The sequence below is a fragment of the Coregonus clupeaformis genome, unplaced genomic scaffold (assembly GCF_020615455.1).
Source record: "Coregonus clupeaformis isolate EN_2021a unplaced genomic scaffold, ASM2061545v1 scaf0776, whole genome shotgun sequence".
Classification (NCBI taxonomy): Eukaryota; Metazoa; Chordata; class Actinopteri; order Salmoniformes; family Salmonidae; genus Coregonus; species Coregonus clupeaformis.
The window spans coordinates 150,501-168,546 of NW_025534231.1; the positions used below are offsets into that span (position 1 = coordinate 150,501).

At 45.5% G+C, this 18,046-nt stretch overlaps 1 protein-coding gene across 1 annotated transcript; it reads left to right on the forward strand.

Moving 5' to 3' along the window:
- The first annotated feature begins 635 nt into the window (after positions 1 to 635).
- On the forward strand, positions 636 to 17,996 carry LOC123485634 (lysosomal acid glucosylceramidase-like). Its single transcript, XM_045216692.1, has 12 exons — positions 636 to 753; positions 945 to 1,019; positions 1,339 to 1,530; positions 3,194 to 3,340; positions 3,507 to 3,640; positions 9,336 to 9,508; positions 12,217 to 12,306; positions 14,224 to 14,371; positions 14,603 to 14,827; positions 15,557 to 15,720; positions 16,910 to 17,026; positions 17,107 to 17,996. Exons 2-12 carry the CDS (start codon positions 950 to 952, stop codon positions 17,210 to 17,212), a joined length of 1,566 nt encoding a protein of 521 aa, XP_045072627.1. The 5' UTR covers positions 636 to 753; positions 945 to 949; the 3' UTR covers positions 17,213 to 17,996.
- The last annotated feature ends 50 nt before the right edge of the window (positions 17,997 to 18,046 follow it).

Here is an 18,046-nt window from a genome sequence, read left to right on the forward strand (position 1 = left end):
ACCCATCTTTAAGCGTCAATCCGCAGTTGAAACAATAACCAAGCATCTTTCCCACCCGTTTTGGTAAAAAGCTGAGGGATGGGGTTGGAGAAATGTAACCACTCTTACATTTACACATTTTGTGTCATTTAGTAGACGCTCTTATCCAGAACGACTTACAAATTGGTGCATTCACCTTATGATAGCCAGTGGGACAACCACTTTACAATTTATTTTTTTATATTTTTCAAATTTTTTAAATCTTAATTTTTAGAGTATATTTATAAAATGTGTGGGGGGGGGGGGGTCCCTGCTCCTCTGAGTGAACATGCCTTAGGCATGCTGCAAGGAGGCATGAGGACTGCAGATGTGACCCTAAGCACACAGCCAAGACAACGCATGAGTGGCTTCGGGATAAGTCTCTACACACACACACACGCACGCACGCACACGCACACACACACACACAAAATAATGATTGTGATGATCCTCTCCTCTCTTCTCTATAGCCAGCAGCCTTGCAGGCTCGTTACCCATTGGTTACACTACTATGGTGGGCAATGTTCCCAACTTGTGTATTTGGCACTGGTGACCTCTAGCGGTAAACTACTATTTACATCGAAGTGACGTACCACAGTGCGCTTGTCATATGACTATCGAGGTCCATACAACTTTGGACAATCCGGATATAGCAGAGAAAATCGATCAGTTGGACATGCGACTCAATACTTGACGTGCACTTTATGACATGTCAAAGATCCTGATAAAAACTAGGTAAGAACGAACCTCTCTGATGCGCACTGGTGAAAGTGAATGTTACAGTTGTAGATTAAAATGACAGCACTAGCTAATGGACTAAAGGAGCCTAACGTTACTCCGTATGTGTAATGTAATGGAACTGAGAGTCATGATCCGGGGCTAGTAGGCTACAGCACCTGTCAGCATGTTGTTGTTATTCTCTACAGATAGAATGACCATGACATTGTCAACAGCACTCATCCTTCTCGCTTTGTTCATTGGAGTAGCAACACTATCCAGAGGTACAGTATGTTATGTATGGCCCCTTTCACATGGAAACTAAATGTAGAACTAGTCGAATTAAATGTAGTGCGAGCCAAGACCATGTTTATAACTACTTTATAACACATACATAAAGCTTTATGACACATGTTTCTGAACTAAGCCCTGCATGGTTTAAATCAGCATATTTCCCACTGTCAGTAATGTCATTTATTGACGATGATGACCCAAGACCCATAGCTTCCCTTTTTGTTATTTATCCTCAAAACACAGCGGCTCCTCATTTCCCTTATGAACGAACCTCTGTAACCCTTGCGTGTGTGTGTGTTTTCTCCCCAGGCAGTGATGAGTGTGTGGCCCGTAACTTTGGCCATGGCTCGGTGGTGTGTGAGTGTAACTCCACCCGCTGTGACAGCATTGGGTCGGACACACTACCTCCACTGGGTCAGTTCCTGTCCTTCACCAGCAGTAAGGCTGGCAGCAGGCTGCAGAGAGGACAGGGACAGGTACAGAAGAACAGCACTGGAGCAGGTGAGAAAAGCCTGGGCTGCAAACAACAACCCCCACCAGCCCACGGGTGGGAAACAAACAAGACGAAAGCCTGCACACACTGTTGCCCTTCAAATCAAATCAAATCAAATGTTATTGGCCACATGCGCCGAATACAACAGGTGCAGACATTACAGTGAAATGCTTACTTACAGCCCTTAACCAACAGTGCATTTCTTTTTAACAAAAAAAAAGTAAAAATAAACAACAACAAAAAAAGTGTTGAGAAAAAAAGAGCAGAAGTAAAATAAAATAACAGTAGGGAGGCTATATATACAGGGGGGTACCGGTGCAGTCAATGTCCGGGGGCACCGGCTAGTTGAGGTAGTTGAAGTAATATGTACATGTGGGTAGAGTTAAAGTGACTATGCATAAATAATTAACAGAGTAGCAGCAGCGTAAAAGGATGGGGTGGGGGGGCAGTGCAAATAGTCTGGGTAGCCATGATTAGCTGTTCAGGAGTCTTATGGCTTGGGGGTAGAAGCTGTTGAGAAGTCTTTTGGACCTAGACTTGGCACTCCGGTACCACTTGCCGTGCGGTAGCAGAGAGAACAGTCTATGACTAGGGTGGCTGGAGTCTGACAATTTTGAGGGCCTTCCTCTGACACCGCCTGGTATAGAGGTCCTGGATGGCAGGAAGCTTGGCCCCAGTGATGTACTGGGCCGTACGCACTACCCTCTGTAATGCCTTGCGGTCGGAGGCCAAGCAGTTGCCATACCAGGCGGTGATGCAACCAGTCAGGATGCTCTCGATGGTGCAGCTGTATAATTTTTTGAGGATCTGAGGACCCATGCCAAATCTTTTCAGTCTCCTGAGGGGGAATAGGCTTTGTCGTGCCCTCTTCACGACTGTCTTGGTGTGTTTGGACCATGATAGTTCGTTGGTGATGTGGACACCAAGGAACTTGAAGCACTCAACCTGTTCCACTACAGCCCCGTCGATGAGAATGGGGGCGTGCTCAGTCCTCTTTTTTTTCCTGTAGTCCACAATCATCTCCTTTGTCTTGGTCACGTTGAGGGAGAGGTTGTTGTCCTGGCACCACACGGCCAGGTCTCTGACCTCCTCCCTATAGGCTGTCTCATCGTTGTCGGTGATCAGGCCTACCACTGTTGTGTCGTCGGCAAACTTAATGATGGTGTTGGAGTCGTGCCTGGCCATGCAGTCATGGGTGAACAGGGAGTACAGGAGGGTACTGAGCACACACCCCTGAGGGGCCCCCGTGTTGAGGATCAGTGTGGCAGATGTGTTGTTACCTACCCTTACCACCTGGGGGCGGCCCGTCAGGAAGTCCAGGATCCAGTTGCAGAGGGAGGTGTTTAGTCCCAGGATCCTTAGCTTAGTGATGAGCTTAGAGGGCACTATGGTGTTGAATGCTGAGCTGTAGTCAATGAATAGCATTCTCACGTAGGTGTTCCTCTTGTCCAGGTGGGAAAGGGCAGTGTGGAGTGCAATAGAGATTGCATCATCTGTGGATCTGTTGGGGCGGTATGCAAATTGGAGTGGGTCTAGGGTTTCTGGGATAATGCTGTTGATGTGAGCCAGGACCTGTACTGACCACCCCCCTCTCTCTCTCCCTCTCTCCTTCCTTCCTTCCCTCCCTCCGTTCCTCCCTCTCTCTCTCTCCCTCCTTTCCCTCCCTCTCAGTTCTCAGGCTGACTGTGGTTCCCTACCAGAAGTACCAGAGGATTAGAGGGTTTGGAGGAGCCATGACAGACTCAGCTGCCATCAACATCATGTCTCTCTCCCCAGGAACACAGGACCAGCTACTACGACAGTACTTCTCTGCTCAGGGTGAGAGGTCAGGGTTAGGGGGTCAGTAAGGGCCATTGCTATAATCATAATTACTCAAATAGTCCTGCCTATCTCACTTGAGTAAGACATTTTATCTCAATGGGACAAACCTGGAAAAAATAAAGGCTGAGTTAAGTGTGTATCCTGCTTTTGTTTTGTGTCCCAGGTATTGGGTACAGTGTGGTGCGGGTGCCCATGGCCAGCTGTGACTTCTCAACCCGTCTGTACACCTACGCCGACTCACCTGGAGACTACAACCTGGACAACTTTACCTTAGCACCAGAGGACACTAACATGAAGGTGGTTTAGATAGTCTCTCTGTTTATCTCTCATTACATCTGTCTCTCTCTCTCTTTTCAGCTCTTTCTCTCCTTTGACTTGTTAGATCGTAAACGTATGAAATCGAAGTTTATTGTTCGCATACACAGTTTAGCAGGTGTTATAGTGGTGCAGTGAAATGCTTATGTTACTAGCTCCTAACAATGCAGTCAGATGTCAAACAATTAACATGTAAAGAAAAAGAAAGGCAGGAAATCAAGAACGGCTGAATCCAATTAACAACCTAAATAGCACTGTAGCAGTATCAAAATGAAATCCGTACAGTATGTACACCGGGGAATTGACACAAGCTAAACTAAGAATGATATGTACAGCAATAGATACACTACATGGCCAGAAGTATGTGGACACCCCTTCAAATTAGTGGACACTACGTGCCCGAATGCATAGTGCCAACTGTAAAGTTTGGTGCAGGAGGAATAGTGGTCTGGGGCTGTTTTTCATAGTTCCAGTGAAGGGAATTCTTAACGCTAAAGCATACATTGACATTCTAGATGATTCTGTGCTTACAACTTTGTGGCAACAGTTTGGGGAAGGCCCTTTCCTGTTTCATCATGACAATGCCCCCGTGCACAAAGCGAGGTCTATACAGAAATGGTTTGTCGAGATCGGTGTGGAAGAACTTGACTGGCCTGCACAGAGCCCTGACCTCAACCCTATTGAACACCTTTGGGATTAATTGGAACGCCGACTGCGAGCCAGGCTTAATCGCCCCCAACATCAGTGTCCGACCTCACTAATGCTCTTGTGGCTGAATGGAAGCAAGTACCCGCAGCAACGTTTCAACAACTAGTGGAAAGCCTTCCCAGAAGAGTGGAGGCTGTTATAGCAGCAAAGGGGGGACCAACTCAATATTAATGCCCATGATTTTTGAATGAGATGTTCGACGAGCAGGTGTCCACATACTATTGGCCATGTAGTGTATATTAGAGTGAGCTATGTCAAGAATCCAGTATGTCCTCTGTAGCTCAGCTGGTAGAGCACTGCGCTTGTAACGCCAGGGTAGTGGGTTCGATCCCCGGGACCACCCATACACAAAAATGTATGCAGGCATGACTGTAAGTCGCTTTGGATAAAAGCGTCTGCTAAATGGCATATTATTATTATTATTATTATTATAGTGTATATTAGAGTGAGCTATGTCAATAATCCAGTATATATATACAGTACTAGTCAAAAGTTTGGACACACCTACTCATTCAAGGGTTTTTCTTTATTTTTACTATTTTCTACATTGTAGAATAATAGTGAAGACATCAAAACTATGAAATAACACATTGAATCATGTAGTAACCAAAAACGTGTTAAACAAATCAAAATATATTTTATATTTGAGATTCTTCAAATAGCCACCCTTTGCCTTGATGACAACTTTGCACACTCTTGGCATTCTGTCAACCAGCTTCACCTGGAATGCTTTTACAACTGTCTTAAAGGAGTTCCCACATATGCTGAGCACTTGTTGGCTGCTTTTCCTTCACTCTGCCGTCCTACTCATCCCAAACCATCTCAATTGGGTTGAGGTCGGGGGATTGTGGAGGCCAGGTCATCTGATGCAGCACTCCATCACTCTCCTTCTTGGTCAAATAGCCCTTACACAGCCTGGAGGTGTGTTGGGTCATTGTCTTGTTGAAAAACAAATGATAGTCCCACTAAGCCCAAACCAGATGGGATGGCATATCGCTGCAGAATGCTGTGGTAGCCATGCTGGTTAAGTGTGCCTTGAATTCTAAATAAATCACAGACAGTGTCACCAGCAAAGCACCCCCGCACCATAACACCTCCTCCTCCATGCTTTACGGTGGGAACTACACATGCAGAGATCATCTGTTCACCCACACCGCGTCTCACAAAGACACAGCGGTTCTAACCAAAAATCTCAAATTTGGACTCCAGACCAAAGGACACATTTCCAACGGTCTAATGTCCATTGCTTGTGTTTCTTGGCCCAAGCAGGTCTCTTCTTCTTATTGGTGTCCTTTAGTAGTGGTTTCTTTGCAGCAATTTGACCATGAAGGCCTGATTCACACAGTCCCATCTGAACAGTTGATGTTGAGATGTGTCTGTGACTTGAACTCTGTGAAGCATTTATTTGGGCTGCAATTTCTGAGACTGGTAACTCTAATGAACGTATCCTCTGCAGCAGAGGTAACTCTGGGTCTTCCATTCCTGTGGCGGTCCTCATGATAGCCAGTTTCATCATAGCGCTTGATGGTTTTTGCGACTGCACTTGAAGAAACTTTCAAAGTTCTTGAAATGTTCCGTGTTGACTGACCTTCATGTTTTAAAGTAATAATGGACTGTTGTTTCTCTTTGCTTATTTAAGCTGTTCTTGCCATAATATGGACTTGGTCTTTTACCAAATAGGGCTATCTTCTGTATACCCCCCCCCCCCTACCTTGTCACAACACAACTGATTGCCTCAAACGCATTAAGAAGGAAATAAATTCCACAAATGAACTTTTAAGAAGGCACACCTGTTAATTGAAATGCATTCCAGGTGACTACCTCATGAAGCTGGTTGAGAGAATGCCAAGAGTGTGCAAAGCTGTCATCAAGGCAAAGGGTGGCTATTTGAAGAATCTCAAATATAAAATATATTTAGATTTGTTTAACACTTTTTTGGTTACTACATGATTCCATATGTGTTATTTCATAGTTTTGATGTCTTCACTATTATTCTACAATGTAAAAATAAAGAAAAACTCTTGAATGAGTAGGTGTGTCCAAACTTTTGACTGGTAGTGTATATATTCAGAAAATATATTTAAAAATAAATAAATAAATATATATATATATATATATATATATATATATATATATATATATATATATATATATTCAGACCCCTTGACTTTTTCCCCAAACAAATGATGTTACAGCCTTATTCTAAAATGTATTACATTGTTTGTTTTCCTCTTCTATCTACACACAATGCCCCATAATGACAAAGTAAAAACAGGTTTTTAGACATTTTCGCAAATTTATAAAAAATACAAAACTGAAATATCACATTTACACCCTTTACTCAGTACTTTGTTGAAGCCCCTTTGGCAGTGATTACAGCATTGAGTCTTCTTGTGTATGACACTACAAGCTTGGCACACCTGTATTTGGGGAGTTTCTCCCATTCTTCTCTGCAGATCCTCTCAAACTCTGTCAGTTTGGATGGGGAGCGTTGCTGCACAGCTATTTTCAGGTCTCTCCAGAGATGTTTGATCAGGTTCAAGTCCGGTCTCTGGCTGGGCCACTCAAGGACATTCAGAGACTTGTCCCGAAGCCACTCCTGCGTTGTCTTGGCTGTGTGCTTAGGGTCGTTGTCCTGTTGGAAGGTGAACCTTCGCCCCAGTCTGAGGTCCTGAGCGCTCTGGAGCAGGTTTTCATTAAGGATCTCTCTGTACTTTGCTCCGTTCATCTTTCCCTCGATCCTGACTAGTCTCCCAGTCCCTGCCGCTGAAAAACATCGCCTCAGCATGATGCTGACACCACCATGCTTCACCGTAGGGATGGTGCCAGGTTTCCTCCAGATGTGATGCTTGGCATTCAGGCTAAAGAGTTCAGTCTTGGTTTCATCAGACCAGCAAATCTTGTTTCTCATGGTCTGAGAATCCTTTTGGTGCCTTTTGGCAAACTCCAAGCGGGCTGTCATGTGCCTTTTACTAAGGAGTGGCTTCCGTCTGGCCACTCTACCATAAAGGCCTGATTGGTGGAGTGCTGCAGAGATGGTTGTCCTTCTGGAAGGTTCTTCCATCTCCAAAGAGGAACTCTAGAGCTCTGTTAGAGTGACCATCAGGTTCTTGGTCACCTCCCTGACCAAGGCCCTTCTCCCCTGATTGCTCAGTTTGGCCGGGCGGCCAGCTCTAGGAAGAGTATTGGTGGTTCCAAACTTCTTCCTTTTAAGAATAATGGAGGCCACTGTGTTCTTGGCGAACTTCAATGCTGCAGACATTTTTTGGTACTCTTCCCGATATCTGTGCCTCGACACAATCCTGTCTCGGAGCTCTACGGACAATTCCATCGACCTCGTGGCTTGGTTTTTGCTCTGACATGCACTGTCAACTGTGGGACCTTATATAGACAGGTGTGTGTCTTTCTAAATCATATCTAATCAATTGAATTTACAATAGGTGGACTCCAATCAAGTTGTAAAAACATCTCAAGGATGATCAATGGAAACAGGACGCACCTGAGCTCAATTTCGAGTCTCATAGCAAAGGGTCTGAATACTTATGTAAATAAGGTATTTTGGTTGATTATTTTTCATAAATTTGTAAAAAAATCTAAAAGCCTGTTTTCGCTTAGTCATTATGGGGTATTGCGTGTAGGTTAGTGAGGAAAACATTTTTTAAATCTATTTTAGAATAAGGTTGTAACGTAACAAAATGCGGAAAAAGGGAAGGGGTCTCAATACTTTCCGAATGCACTGTAAATAAATATGCGGTGTGTTGAAACAGTCTAACTAAAATACAATGTACAGTAGTAGAAATAATAGAGTAAGCTATTTCGGGGATACAGTATTTAAATACACAGTGTGAAATGGGAAGTGACTATTGGTTCAATGCCTCTATAATATGCGACAGCAGCGTTGTGTGTTTGCGTGTATGTTCGTGAGGTGTGTGATAGCTTGTGTGTGTGTCTTGTGTGAGTGAGTGTGCATCACCTTGTAGACAGCTAGTGATGGCTGTTCAACAGTCTGATGGCCTGGTGATAGAAGCTGTTCAACAGTCTGATGGCCTGGTAATAGAAGCTGTTCAACAGTCTGATGGCCTGGTAATAGAAGCTGTTCAACAGTCTGATGGCCTGGTGATAGAAGCTGTTCAACAGTCTGATGGCCTGGTAATAGAAGCTGTTCAACAGTCTGATGGCCTGGTAATAGAAGCTGTTCAACAGTCTGATGGCCTGGTGATAGAAGCTGTTCAACAGTCTGATGGCCTGGTAATAGAAGCTGTTCAACAGTCTGATGACCTGGTAATAGAAGCTGTTTTTTTGTCTCTCAGTCTTGGCTTTGATGCACCTGTAATGTCTTTGTATGTCGGATGGTAGCCGAGTGAGCAGGCCCTGGCTCGGGTGACTGAGGTCCTTGATGATCTTCTTGGCCTTCCTTTGACACCGGGTGCAATAGTCCTGGAGGGCAGTCTGCACCACCCTCTGGGGAGCCATGCAGCTGAGGGCGGAGCAGTTGCCGTACCAGGCTGTAATGCAGCCCGACAGAATGCTGTCAATGGTGCATCTGTAGACATTCGTGAGGGTCTTAGGGGCCGAATTTCTTCAGCCGCCTGAGGTTGTAGAGGCACTGTTGCACCTTCACCACAATGTCGGTGTGGCGAGACCATTTCAGGTCCTCAGTAATGTGCACGCCAAGAAACTTGAAGCTTTTGACGGCCTGTTGATGAGGATGTGCTCCCTCTTCTGTCTCCTGTAGTCCACGATAAGCTCCTTCATTTTGTTAACATTAGGGAGAGGTTATTTTCCTGGCACCACTCCGCCAGGGCTCGAACCTCCTTCCTGTAGGCAGGAGTTGGTAATCAGGCCTAACACTGTCGTGTCATCAGCAAACTTGATGATTGAGTTGGAGTCGTGCGTGGCCACGCAGTCATGGATTAACAGGGATGTATGTACTCACAACACCACTTCCCTGTTGTTGGTCCAATCCCAGATCCCCCTGCTGCAGCGAGCCCAGGCCCTGTCGCCCCGCCCCCTGTCTCTGCTGGCCAGTGCCTGGAGCGCCCCCGCATGGTTGAAGACCAACGGTGCTCTTACTGGCAAGGGCTCTCTGAAGGGCCAGCCTGGGGGCAAGGAGCACAAGACCTGGGCTAAATACTATGTCAGGTAACATACAGTATACACACCTAAACCTGGACTACATACTATGACAGGTATCATACAGTATACACACCTAAACCTGGACTAAATACACTGCTCAAAAAAATAAAGGGAACACTTAAACAACACAATGTAACTCCAAGTCAATCACACTTCTGTGAAATCAAACTGTCCACTTAGGAAGCAACACTGATTGACAATACATTTCGCATGCTGTTGTGCAAATGGAATAGACAACAGGTGGAAATTATAGGCAATTAGCAAGACACCCCCAATAAAGGACTGGTTTTGCAGGTGGTGACCACAGACCACTTCTCAGTTCCTATGCTTCCTGGCTGATGTTTTGGTCACTTTTGAATGCTGGTGGTGCTTTCACTCTAGTGGTAGCATGAGACGAAGTCTACAACCCACACAAGTGGCTCAGGTAGTGCAGCTCATCCAGGATGGCACATCAATGCGAGCTGTGGCAAGAAGGTTTGCTGTGGCTGTCAGCGTAGTGTCCAGAGCATGGAGGCGCTACCAGGAGACAGGCCAGTACATCAGGAGACGTGGAGGAGGCCGTAGGAGGGCAACAACCCAGCAGCAAGACTGCTACCTCCGCCTTTGTGCAAGGAGGAGCAGGGGGAGCACTGCCAGAGCCCTGCAAAATGACCTCCAGCAGGCCACAAATGTGCATGTGTCTGCTCAAACGGTCAGAAACAGACTCCATGAGGGTGGTATGAGGGCCCGACGTCCACAGGTGGGGGTTGTGCTTACAGCCCAACACCGTGCAGGACGTTTGGCATTTGCCAGAGAACACCAAGATTGGCAAATTCGCCACTGGCGCCCTGTGCTCTTCACAGATGAAAGCAGGTTCACACTGAGCACATGTGACAGACGTGACAGAGTCTGGAGACGCCGTGGAGAACGTTCTGCTGCCTGCAACATCCTCCAGCATGACCGGTTTGCCGGTGGGTCAGTCATGGTGTGGGGTGGCATTTCTTTGGGGGGCCGCACAGCCCTCCATGTGCTCGCCAGAGCTAGCCTGACTGCCATTAGGTACCGAGATGAGATCCTCAGACCCCTTGTGAGACCATATGCTGGTGCGGTTGGCCCTGTGTTCCTCCTAATGCAAGACAATGCTAGACCTCATGTGGCTGGAGTGTGTCAGCAGTTCCTGCAAGAGGAAGGCATTGATGCTATGGACTGGCCCGCCCGTTCCCCAGACCTGAATCCAATTGAGCACATCTGGGACATCATGTCTCGCTCCATCCACCAACGCCACGTTGCACCACAGACTGTCCAGGAGTTGGCGGATGCTTTAGCCCAGGTCTGGGAGGAGATCCCTCAGGAGACCATCCGCCACCTCATTAGGAACATGCCCAGGCGTTGTAGGGAGGTCATACAGGCACGTGGAGGCCACACACACTACTGAGCCTCATTTTGACTTGTTTTAAGGACATTACATAAAAGTTGGATTAGCCTGTAGTGTGGTTTTCCACTTTAATTTTGAGGGTGACTCCAAATCCAGACCTCCATGGGTTGATAAATTTGATTTCCATTGATAATTTTTGTGTGATTTTGTTGTCAGCACATTCAACTATGTAAAGAAAAAAGTATTTAATAAGATTATTTCATTCATTCAGATCTAGGATGTGTTATTTTAGTGTTCCCTTTATTTTTCTGAGCAGTGTACTATGTCAGGTATCATACAGTATACACACCTAAACCTGGACTACATACTATGTCAGGTATCATACAGTATACACACCTAAACCTGGACTAAATACTATGTCAGGTATCATACAGTATACACACCTAAACCTGGACTAAATACTATGTCAGGTATCATACAGTATACACACCTAAACCTGGACTACATACTATGACAGGTATCATACAGTAATCACATCTAAACCTGGACTAAATACTATGACAGGTATCATACAGTAATCACACCTAAACCTGGACTAAATACTATGTCAGGTAACATACAGTATACACACCTAAACCTGGACTACATACTATGTCAGGTATCATACAGTATACACACTTAAACCTGGACTACATACTATGACAGGTATCATACAGTATACACACCTAAACCTGGACTACATACTATGTCAGGTATCATACAGTATACACACTTAAACCTGGACTACATACTATGTCAGGTAACAAACAGTATACACACCTAAACCTGGACTACATACTATGTCAGGTATCATACAGTATACACACCTAAACCTGGACTAAATACTATGACAGGTATCATACAGTATACACATCTAAACCTGGGCTAAATACTATGTTGGGTAACATACAGTATACACATCTAAACCTGGGCTAAATACTATGTTGGGTAACATACAGTTTACACACTTAAACCTGGACTACATACTATGTCAGGTATCATACAGTATACACACCTAAACCTGGACTAAATACTATGTTGGGTAACATACAGTATACACATCTAAACCTGGGCTAAATACTATGTTGGGTAACATACAGTATACACACTTAAACCTGGACTACATACTATGTCAGGTATCATACAGTATACACACCTAAACCTGGACTAAATACTATGACAGGTATCATACAGTATACACATCTAAACCTGGGCTAAATACTATGTTGGGTAACATACAGTTTACACACAAAGACATGGGCACATGGAGCCTTAGAGGAATTTGACTCTCTGAGTATTCATTATCCTTCCTCTCCATCAGGTTCCTGGAGGAGTATGCCAAATACAACCTGTCGTTCTGGGCCATGACCACAGGCAACGAACCCTCTGCTGGACGGATGACCAACTACAGGTCACATCTCACTTTATATTACATGTGTAGCTAAGGCAGGTACAGTGAGGGAAAAAAGTATTTGATCCCCTGCTGATTTTGTACGTTTGCCCACTGACAAGGAAATGATCAGTCTATAATTTTAATGGGAGGTTTATTTGAACAGTGAGAGACAGAATAACAACAAAAAAATCCAGAAAAACGCATGTCAAAAATGTTATAAATTGATTTGCATTTTAATGAGGGAAATAAGTATTTGACCCCTCTGCAAAACATGACTTATTACTTGGTGGCAAAACCCTTGTTGGCATTCACAGAGGTCAGACGTTTCTTGTAGTTGGCCACCAGGTTGGCACACATCTCAGGAGGGATTTTGTTCCACTCCTCTTTGCAGATCTTCTCCAAGTCATTAAGGTTTCGAGGCTGACGTTTGGCAACTCGAACCTTCAGCTCCCTCCACAGATTTTCTATGGGATTAAGGTCTGGAGACTGGCTAGGCCACTCCAGGACCTTAATGTGCTTCTTCTTGAGCCACTCCTTTGTTGCCTTGGCTGTGTGTTTTGGGTCATTGTCATGCTGGAATACCCATCCACGACCCATTTTCAATGCCCTGGCTGAGGGAAGGAGGTTCTCACCCAAGATTTGACGGTACATGGCCCCGTCCATCGTCCCTTAGATGCAGTGAAGTTGTCCTGTTCCCTTAGCAGAAACCCCCCCCCAAAGCATAATGTTTCCACCTCCATGTTTGACGGTGGGGATGGTGTTCTTGGGGTCATAGGCAGCATTCCTGCTCCTCCAAACACGGCGAGTTGAGTTGATACCAAAGAGCTCGATTTTGGTCTCATCTGACCACAACACTTTCACCCAGTTCTCCTCTGAATCATTCAGATGTTCATTGGCAAACTTCAGACGGCCCTGTATATGTGCTTTCTTGAGCAGGGGGACCTTGCGGGCGCTGCAGGATTTCAGTCCTTCACGGCGTAGTGTGTTACCAATTGTTTTCTTGGTGACTATGGTCCCAGCTGCCTTGAGATCATTGACAAGATCCTCCCGTGTAGTTCTGGGCTGATTCCTCATCGTTCTCATAATCATTTCAACTCCACGAGGTGAGATCTTGCATGGAGCCCCAGGCCGAGGGAGATTGACAGTTCTTTTGAGTTTCTTCCATTTGCGAATAATCGCACCAACTGTTGTCACCTTCTCACCAAGCTGCTTGGCGATGGTCTTGTAGCCCATTCCAGCCTTGTGTAGGTCTACAATCTTGTCCCTGACATCCTTGGAGAGCTCTTTGGTCTTGGCCATGGTGGAGAGTTTGGAATCTGATTGATTGATTGCTTCTGTGGACAGGTGTCTTTTATACAGGTAACAAGCTGAGATTAGGAGCACTCCCTTTAAGAGTGTGCTCCTAATCTCAGCTCGTTACCTGTATAAAAGACACCTGGGAGCCAGAAATCTTTCTGATTGAGAGGGGGTCAAATACTTATTTCCCTCATTAAAATGCAAATGAATTTATAACATTTTTGACATGCGTTTTTCTGGATTTATTTGTTGTTATTCTGTCTCTCACTGTTCAAATAAACCTACCATAAAAATTATAGACTGATCATTTCTTTGTCAGTGGGCAAACGTACAAAATCAGCAGGCGATCAAATACTTTTTTCCTCACTGTACATCATTGACAACAGGAAAAAGTGATATTTAGTTAGTTATTGCATTCTGGTAATGAAGTTAGTTATAGAGTAAGTACATGTTACAGGTTATTTTAGCTCGGTTGGTAGAGTATGGCGCTTGTAACGCCAGGGTAGTGGGTTCGATTCCCAGAACCACCCAGATATGTAAAATGTATGCACCCATGACTAAGTCGCTTTGGATAAAAGCGTCTGCTAAATGGTATATATTATATAATATTATAACAGTAATCTGTTTTCCCTGCTCCAGTTTCCAGGCTCTGGGCTTCACAGCAGAGGAGCAGAGGGATTGGGTGGGCCTGGACCTTGGCCCCGCCCTGCACACCTCCACACACCCCCACACACACCTCCTCATCCTGGATGACAACAGACTGCTACTGCCACACTGGGCTAAAGTGGTGAGAGAGAGGGAGGAACTTTGAAAGAAGAAAATAACAGGGATAGGCTGGGAGGGAGGGAGGAAAGGAATTAGAGATGAAGGGATGGAGTAAGGTAGGGTCAAGGACAGAGAGTAGAGAGAGTCAATGAAAGAAGGATGCATGAGAAAAGGGGAGAAGTCCATAAAGAAATAGTGAAATGTTGAAAACGTACATTTTGACAATATTAAAGTATGCTCCTCCTCCCCCCAGGTCCTCAGTGATGTGCGTGCTGGCAGGTATATCCATGGTGTTGGAGTCCACTGGTACCTGGACACCCTGGTGCCTGCAGAGCTCTCCCTGGGCACTACCCACCACCTGTACCCAGAGTACTACCTGTTTGGCACGGAGGCCTGCGCTGGCTGGAGCCCCACAGACAGAGGGGTCCGGCTGGGCAGCTGGGAGAGGGCTGAGCAGTACGCACACAGCATCATACAGGTAAGATAGTCATGACTAAGAATGAGGATCGTCAACACGTACTCTTTCTTAGTCGTATGGCTAATGGGTGAGAATGACATCATACAAGTGTACATGTGCAAGTGAAGGTGTTACTGTAGCAAGTAATTGAACAGGTCAGCATGACCAACAGGTCAGACAAAAACAAGTTGAGAGTGACCTCATAATGTTTTGTCAGATTCCTGTGTATGATCTAGTAGCTCAGGTACTGGTTGTGAAATGTTACAGGGGCAAACTGATGAATTGAAGGTGTGTCTGTGAGCCCTGTCTGTTTTTGTCTCCTTGTTCTTTGTTCAGCCCTAATGAAGTCAGTTCTGTGCCAGATCCTGCAGTGTTGCTTCGACACATTCATACTGAACTGAACTGAACTCTACAGCTCAAACTGCTGCTCTGTTATGTTGCCCTAGGGGACAAGCTAGAATGGTGCTCTCAGTTTATCCATGCCTCCCTCTCGTCTCTCTCTTTTGTCTTTCACTCTCCCTTTCTCTCTCTGAATACTCTGCAGGACTGAAATAGGACTCTCTTACCTGTTCCCTCTCCATTCATTTTGCATTGGAACAGTTACTCTCCTGAGAATCACAGGGATTGTTTATGCTGATGCAATGTCAGGTAACACAACAACAAACTAGACAGTGAATTAGTCACTTTCTTCCTCTCGCTACTCTCCCTGTCTTCTCTCGTCCTCTCTTCCTCTCTTCTCGTCGGCTGTAGGACCTGAACCACTATGTGGTGGGCTGGACAGACTGGAACCTGGCTCTGGACCAAGGAGGAGGGCCCAACTGGGTGAAGAACTTCGTGGACAGCCCCATCATCGTGGACCACAGCCGAGACATCTTCTACAAACAGCCCACATTCTATAGCATGGCCCACTTCAGGTACTGTACTGTCCCACCTTATATAGCATGGCCCACTTCAGGTACTGTACTGTCCCACCTTATATAGCATGGCCCACTTCAGGTACTGTACTGTCCCACCTTATATAGCATGGCCCACTTCAGGTACTGTACTGTCCCACCTTATATAGCATGGCCCACTTCAGGTACTGTACTGTCCCACCTTATATAGCATGGCCCACTTCAGGTACTGTACTGTCCCACCTTATATAGCATGGCCCACTTCAGGTACTGTACTGTCCCACCTTATATAGCATGGCCCACTTCAGGTACTGTACTGTCCCACCTTATATAGCATGGCCCACTTCAGGTACTGTACTGTCCCACCTTATATAGCATGGCCCACTTCAGGTACTGTACTGTCCCACCTTATATAGCATGGCCCACTTCAGGTACTGTACTGTCCCACCTTATATAGCATGGCCCACTTCAGGTACTGTACTGTCCCACCTTATATAGCATGGCCCACTTCAGGTACTGTACTGTCCCACCTTATATAGCATGGCCCACTTCAGGTACTGTACTGTCCCACCTTATATAGCATGGCCCACTTCAGGTACTGTACTGTCCCACCTTATATAGCATGGCCCACTTCAGGTACTGTACTGTCCCACCTTATATAGCATGGCCCACTTCAGGTACTGTACTGTCCCACCTTATATAGCATGGCCCACTTCAGGTACTGTACTGTCCCACCTTATATAGCATGGCCCACTTCAGGTACTGTACTGTCCCACCTTATATAGCATGGCCCACTTCAGGTACTGTACTGTCCCACCTTATATAGCATGGCCCACTTCAGGTACTGTACTGTCCCACCTTCTATTGCAGTGTTTCCCAACTCCAGTCCTCTAGTACCCCCAGCACACATTGTTGTTGTAGCCCCAGACAAACTCTTGATGGTTAGTTGACAAGCTGAATCAGGTGTACTTGTCCAGGGGTACAATAAAAATGTGTGCTGTTGGGGGTACTGAAGGACTGGAGTTGGGAAACACTGTTGTATAGCATGGCTCACTTCAGGTGCTTCACTGTCCCACCTGGGCAGGTCTGACGCCCTGTACCAATACTTATTAAAATTAACCCTTCTTTCCTAACTTACTTGAAGTAATCACTGATCTGTATGTGTTTTGATAAGTAAATATAATACAAGTAAATGAACTCTGCTCCACAGTAAGTTCCTGTGGGAGGGGTCTCAGAGAGTGGGCGTGTCCTTCAGTCAGGAAACAAAACTGGAAAGCTCCGTCTTCGTCAGGCCAGATGGATCAGTGGTGCTTACCATACTCAACAGGTGGGTGAAAGTGTGTGTGTTAACACTTGATATTTGTGTGTTTGCATGTGTGTTACCTTGAGACTGTGTGTGTGTTGTAGGTCGTCGTCAGAGGTCCAGTTTGAGGTGTGGGATCCTGCAGTGGGTTTCATCTCCTCCAGTGCTCCGGCCCACTCCCTGCTCACAGTTGCTTGGAACACACACTGATCACACTTGCTTGGAACACACATATACAGACAAACACACTCTGACCACACTGGAATGGAACACACACTGATCACACACCTTTACTGCCAGGTCCAAAGCATTGTCAAAGTCGGCATTACCCCTGTGCTGCACTTGCTAATTCCAAAATGGCCAACGATCAAACGTTATCAGTCTTGTTTCTCATCTGTCTGCAACATTATCCCTCACTATCCATCACCTACCAGGTCTGCTACATTATCCCTCACTACCCATCACCTACCAGGTCTGCTACATTTCCAACACTACACACTCGACTCCCACCACCATCCAAAGCCCTATGTGCTGCCTCCTCATACTGTTCCTGACTGTTTACAGCATATCTAATAGAGAACCCTGCAGCATCGTGCTCTCTGTCATTTCTTTGATCAGAGCTTAAAATGTGTGTGTGGTTTAGCCAATACAGCCAAATATGTTGTGTTCCTATGTATGCCGTGACTATCTGCACTGATCTTTATCACTCTGGGAAAAGCTCTCAAATGATGTGTGAATATAGCATGTGATCAAACCAGGGCCAGGTGCACCGCTATGATCAGACACTGCTGCTGCTTGAGGTCTGACCATTACACCTTTCTGCTAACAACTGTTTCTAAACTAAAATCTGGTTAATAGCGGTGTTAACATTATCGCGTTAACACGGTTTATAAAGAGATAATGATGTAAAGTAATAATGTACAGAATGTATTAATGCCGTTTAAACTATTTGCCTTTTAATCCTTTTGATTTTGAATAAATGATTTGGTTCTGATGTTCATCTCTCTATTAAGTCTTCACACAACTATTGGGTTTCTTAGTGAC

Bases quoted from the DNA above. Each gene is read 5' to 3' on its own strand.
- LOC123485634 (XM_045216692.1), top strand. From the start codon at position 950: ATGACCATGACATTGTCAACAGCACTCATCCTTCTCGCTTTGTTCATT. The intron at 12,307-14,223 runs GTCACATCTCAC...TCCCTGCTCCAG, and splicing joins GGACGGATGACCAACTACAG to TTTCCAGGCTCTGGGCTTCA. The intron at 14,828-15,556 runs GTAAGATAGTCA...CGTCGGCTGTAG, and splicing joins ACGCACACAGCATCATACAG to GACCTGAACCACTATGTGGT.